This window comes from Myxine glutinosa, chromosome 6 (assembly GCF_964187855.1).
Source record: "Myxine glutinosa chromosome 6, kmMyxGlut1.1, whole genome shotgun sequence".
Taxonomy (NCBI): Eukaryota; Metazoa; Chordata; class Myxini; order Myxiniformes; family Myxinidae; genus Myxine; species Myxine glutinosa.
Genome location: NC_136266.1, coordinates 92,522,439 through 92,528,438, shown reverse-complemented (window position 1 = coordinate 92,528,438; position 6,000 = coordinate 92,522,439). Strand labels below are relative to the sequence as shown.

The following is a 6,000-nucleotide window of genomic DNA, read 5'->3' as shown; positions in this document are numbered from 1 at the left end:
AGGTCCGCAGAGAGTGAGGAGGCTGCAGACTGCCGATCTGAGGCTTGAGATATGGAGATGTTTGAGCTTATCACACCAAATTTGAAAGATGACATGCCCTGCTGCTGTCGAGTCACCACAAAACGAATGCAGTCTGCATGCAACCTATAGCATACACAATCTTAGCCAAAATGCATCATCAACTTGACAAAAAGGATGAAACATACAACACAGTACAATTGTTTCATGGTTTTAATATACATATACTTAAATTACTGACAAAATTAAAATGTTACAGTTATTTATTGGAAAAATGATCGCAAGACAATTAACCAACACAATTAAATAAACATTTGTCTGCGACAAAGTTGAAGGCGTTTTCTCCCCAAAACCATTAACAACCCAACATTCCATCATCTAACGATAATGAACAGAAAACTATCGGTCAAGAATTGTCACAAATTTGGGTTTAAAAAAAAGCACATTCAAGATAAGATGTATTTGCTTTGTAAACTTTTGCACGTGACTTGATATATTTTAACAAAACCACCTGTGGTATGTGATAAATGTATTATTTCCCTACCTGTACATTTCATGATGTTAAAAAAGCATTTACCAAGAGCATCATTTAAAGGGTGGTTTTGTTGAACAAAATATTGCAACCAATATTGTGGTTGTAACCAAAAGGTGTTAATTAACACAACATGCTAGTACACGATGTTCAGCGAGTGCTGTGGAACAAAAACTGTTTGCACTTTGAATTCTACAAAATTAAAATACAAATTGGTCATTTGCAATATGAAGCCATCAACATATTTATACAATCTCTGCCATAAAAAAACGAACATGTAGAATTGACAACATAATTGTTGAAGGATTGTTCCAGCATTCATTCCAAGTGCTTTTTCGGCACGAGGGATGTGCAGAACACCTGGATGCAAGTTTCCACGTAATGTAGTTCGTTTAGCCCATGCAACTCATACATCGTTAGGTTTTTAGAGGTGACACAAGGCATTCTTACCAAATTTGAAACAGTCTTTCCAAGAGACTAGCATGAGGAACATCCAACCGATTATATTATTTAACGATCCAAGACAATGCCACGTCTGTCAGAAAATTAGAGCAATCAACTTATTGGACACTTTCAAGCAGGGTCTTCCATTAGCATTGTTGCATGAATAGAGGAACTGTTTATGACCTCAGCAGATGTTATCAAGCCACTGGATCAACAAGAGATTTGCCAAGAAATGGACATCACAGGATAATGACTCCTGCTCAGGACCAATACATTCGCATGACCCATATATGTAATCGAAATTGCCTAAAGTACTGCAAACCTTGCAGGATAAACGTCAACACCATATTGTGGTGTCTCCGTGATGTAAGGGTCTGTGCTCGTTGTCCTATTCAGCGTTCAAGACTTGCACTACAACACATCCAATCATGCTTGCAGTAGTCAAATCAGCACGTCTGATGGATACAGAGGCAATAGGCAAGTATTATGTTCAGTGACTAATCCAGGTTTGTCCTTGAAAGACATGATGGCCGTGCTCGGGTCTATAGAAGATGCAATGAGTGATATGCCCCAGTCTGTGTCCAGGAAGCCGCAAATTTTTGACTTGGAAGTGTCATGATGTGGGCTGGTATTACTGAAACTTTTCACACTATCTTGATCCGTGTACACGGCAATCTGATGGCAGGTCAATTTACAGCAACATGCATTGCCTACCCTTCAACAAGATGGTCAAGGAATCATCTTTATACATGATAATGCTCCTGCTCACAGGGCCAGACAAAGAATGTTCTCGTCAATGCCACGGTTAATGTCATGACACCTTGTCCTGCTATCGTACCAGATTTAAATTTAATTGAACATCTCTGGGATATCATTGATCGTCACGTTCGAACCTTGCCAAGACAGATAGAGACCCTCGATGAGCTGGAACAGGAGCTGATTCGAGCATGGAATGCCATTCCCCAGGCTCAGACTTGAGCGCTTATACAGTCGATGCAACTATGGTGCAATGCCGTGACTGCTTTCAAAGGTGGACATACCCAGTATTGGGATCGTTACTTCCACACTGGATCTCCAAGAGAAAACATTCGCAACAACACAGCATTACGTGATTACTTCACAATGAAATGGACATGCAATTATCCAGCATTTATCTGTCAGAAGTTTGCACCTTATCTGTGTCCCATGATGTCACAAATAATTTGCACCAACAACAATGACGTGTTCAGTTTTTATGGCGGAGAGTGTATAACCGTGTAAATTATTACCTCTCCTCCCCTCCCTTCCCCACCCTGTATTTTCAACCGTCATTAATGCTTATCCTTCTCTTCCCCCTTTCCTCCCTTTATTTCTTACATTTCCTCTTTCCCTTCTTTTTCCTCAAATTATTCTCCCCATTGCTGCCCTCCCAACGCTGGCATCACATGAAGCTGCTGGTATGGCGAAACTGATTATTGCATGTTCGCCATTGAGGTTTAATCAGTGGTGACAAACACAACCTGGAGAGTAGCAGAAACAATGTCGATGAGAAGGTAAAGCCCTGATTCTACACCAATGTCCCTGCTATAAACACAATGTTACTTATCTGTAGTGTACTGCAATAATGCTGTTGATGAACATCAAAGGCTGTGCTGAGCCAGCTTTGTACAATCCATGGTACTTTTATGAATCCGTTGTTATCTGTTTGTGTAACTATCTCAGATTTCATCACCATTCTGAATCCGATACTTGTGTACAATATGTGGCTGAATCTCCTCACTGGCTACATACAACTGAAAAAAAAAAAAATATCAAGATGCCTCGGCCAACTCGTGCTTCCTTATGTGGCCAAGAACATAGAAACGGATGTCAGCCTTTTGGCGTGCCATGCAGGAAGACTAGGATTATAGTGCTGAGCGTGTGCATGCGGAAAGGAAAATTTGTTAGTAGATGCAAAAACGTATTTATTTTGTCAACCCACTACTACTCCTCGAGGAATTGAACTTCGTAACGATGAAATGTTTTGTTTTTTTAGGTCGATGCTTGTGTGTACGAGTGAACGTGTGTGCATCATTTAGCATGAGGTTATATTTGTCCCACCATCTGCTACCCTCCTGGTATTAGCCTTGCCAAGCTTGGCGGCAGTCCAAGATATTACCTCCTCCAGCAGACAACCACAGCTCTCACAATGCCCAACATATCCCGGGAGAACATCCCGGCACGAGTTTCATCATTACCCTGAGATCGTGACGTTAATGCACGTCAGTATGTTATATGAACGGTTAAAACCGTTCAGCAACGTGATGCCTTGCGGAGAGCCAAGGCACACTGTTGAGAACGAGCTTCATTAAGGCCATATAGATGGAGTGGAAAAACAAATTAAGTGTATAAATATAACAGAGATTCAAAATCACATTTAGAACCTGGCACACAAGTTGTGCTCCTGGCAATAAAAGTGCCATCAGTTTTTACAGGAAAGAAAAGAATGAAAAAGTAAAAGAAACGATCTGAATTCTTCAATTGTGCATCGCCATCAACTGCCCCACAAGTCCCCTGAAAGATTCCGAAAACAAGAGAAATTCAAACAGCGCTGCTGACACTTTCTGCTGTATCTCTGCAGAAAATATCTTCATCATGTCAAACCCATTAAGTTGCTACAGGTATTCCAGGTGAGAGATTAAATCAACATCCAACATAGGAATGGTGGTCTCGTGGAGTCAGGGCGACTGTTCGTCCGTGTCTGATGCACGAATTTCCATGTGCATGGCACAATGGTGCTGACGATCACACAGGAGCTCGGTGTCGCTTGTGCTCGAGCTGTTCTTGCGAAAACTTGCGAGTGGCGGTCTCGGTTTTATCCCTCCGCCTGTTACTGAACCTTCGATGGCTTTCTGCAACTGGACCCCCAAAGACAGCACCAGGAACACAGTTAGAATGTTCCTACAGCACAAATTGATAAAAGGAGTCTTTGACGTTTGTTGATAAATGAAGCATTATTGCATGAAGAGACCAGATATATAACTTGCCAAATCATTTAATTTAACAAGTAAGCTTAAAAAACCGATTCCATTCAGGGCGTTACCTCCTTGAGTGCCACCACTCCGACGAGCTTGCCGATACTTGTGACATATGCGTGGTGCAATCCAAGAAGAGAGAAGAGTGTGTGCGTCTGTAACAACATTGTAGACAAACCGTTTTAACACTATAAATATGTCCTCATCTACCCGTTCCCTTCTGCTACAATGTTCGTTCGTATCCCGTTTCATTCAGCTCATACAAAAGAGTCTCAACCTCCACAAACAATAATAAAATGTGTATGTACAGTACGTATTGGAAATAATTTTGGAAACGGGAACATAAGGAGGAGAAGAAAAAGGACATGTCACAATGTCACATCTTCCGATGCATAGAGACCCTGTCAAGGCAATTTTTCCTTGACCTGGGGGCACAATCCAAGATGGGTCGCCACTCCGACGTTTACTCAAATGGCTCATTCTTCCCATTAAGCTGGTACTCATTTTGTTTGCCAACCTCAGAAAGATGACAGGCTGAGTCAACCCACCTGGTGTTATTTTAACAGAACGACAGGGGCTTGAACTCAGTACCTGAAGATCCTAAGCCAGCCACCTTAACGGTTAAGCGAACCCCAGGCTTACAGAGGATCAAATGAGTATAAAAAGCAAATACCAAGTGATAGAATCACATCTCATGTGTAAAAATTACATGTACAGTCACGTGTTGATATAGTACACCGTGATTGGTTGTAATGTGAGCAATAATAGTGTCAGATCTGCATAAGGATGATAAAAGCATATAAAGAAAGAACCACCTTTAGAGGCCATTTGTTCCCCGCAGAGCAGGGGTTGCCCTTTTTCGGGCACCTTGGTCCCCTTTTTGAAGCAATGTTTTATGGCCGGATGCCCTTCCTGTCGCCAACCCTGTTAGTCGCCTCTTGCGACACACAGGGAATTACCAGTGAACTGGTACTCAATTTGCCGGCCTCGAAAGGATGACAGGCTGAGTCAACCCCCCTGGCGTTAATTCAGCGATCGACCGGGATTTCAACCCAGGATCGTAGGATCCCAAGCCGGCACCCTAACCGCTAAGCCAACACCAGGCTCTGATGATAAAAGTATATGCAGTGATATAATTGTAATGTGGTGAATGTGTGGTGTATGTATTGTGTATGCTATGACTTCTAGGAAGGAAATATCACGACAACATATAGAAATTGAAGTCTTAGCTAATCCATGCGGTAGATTGCAGCCTGACTTCATGTTTTAGCAGGAGCTGTATGCAAGACACCGAGTTGATAGTCGATGCAAGACAAGGATACGCAAAACTAGTATTTGATTTCAAGTGCACATTGGAGCCTTTAATAAGTTTCACTTCTGAAATAAATAAAGGATTCTGACTATGAATTTTCGGACTTCTTTCCCCCCCTTAATATAGAATGTGATAGCAGAACAGTGAATGAACAACTCCAACAACATCAAAACTGCAGTAGAAATGAAAGTGCTGAAACCTTGTGTAGGGACGTCCTCTCGACAAGCTGGAATGGTGACGGGTCAATCCTGCACAAATCAAACTCTGCTGCATACTCCAACTGCTGCTTTTCCCATTCTTGCACCTGTACAACCAACAACACATGTGAATAAATATCTTCCCATCTTTCCCCTAAAACTGGCAATTCCTCTGCCACATTGTCAGATCCCTTTATCAATAACTGGTCACATTTTTTGCACTGTGCTGAAATCAAATGTTCTGCCAACTAATCTACATCCTGTAAAGTTTCAATGAATACTTTGTAATAATTGTCACAAACCTTTAGCACGTCTCTTTTTACCATTAAAGCACTATGATGATCCAAAAACATTGTTTGAACTCTATTCTCAGTTTTGCCTACCAATGACATCATCACTCACAAACGTCACCCTCAAGCTGGCCATACAAATGGACTAATGGAGCAATTCGTCCTTGTGAATCCTTTGCCTGACTGTGACTGTGCCCAAGTGTTGCCTCAGGTT

General features: G+C 41.8%; 1 protein-coding gene across 6 annotated transcripts in view; it reads right to left on the bottom strand.

Moving 5' to 3' along the window:
- Positions 1–213: 213 nt before the first annotated feature.
- The window catches only part of LOC137430078 (chloride channel protein 2), a 183,094-nt gene continuing 177,307 nt past the window's right edge, over positions 214–6,000 (bottom strand). For 5 of the 6 annotated variants that reach the window (XM_068120607.2, XM_068120606.2, XM_068120604.2 and 2 more), the window contains 3 exons: positions 5,499–5,603; positions 4,056–4,142; positions 214–3,870 (listed from right to left, as the gene is read on the bottom strand). In XM_068120607.2, the coding sequence (XP_067976708.1) occupies positions 3,691–3,870; positions 4,056–4,142; positions 5,499–5,603 (372 nt within the window). In that variant the 3' untranslated portion in view covers positions 214–3,690. Of the gene's footprint in view, positions 3,871–4,055; positions 4,143–5,498; positions 5,604–6,000 lie in introns of those variants that run through there. The other variant, XR_013623828.1, reaches the window with a different exon arrangement.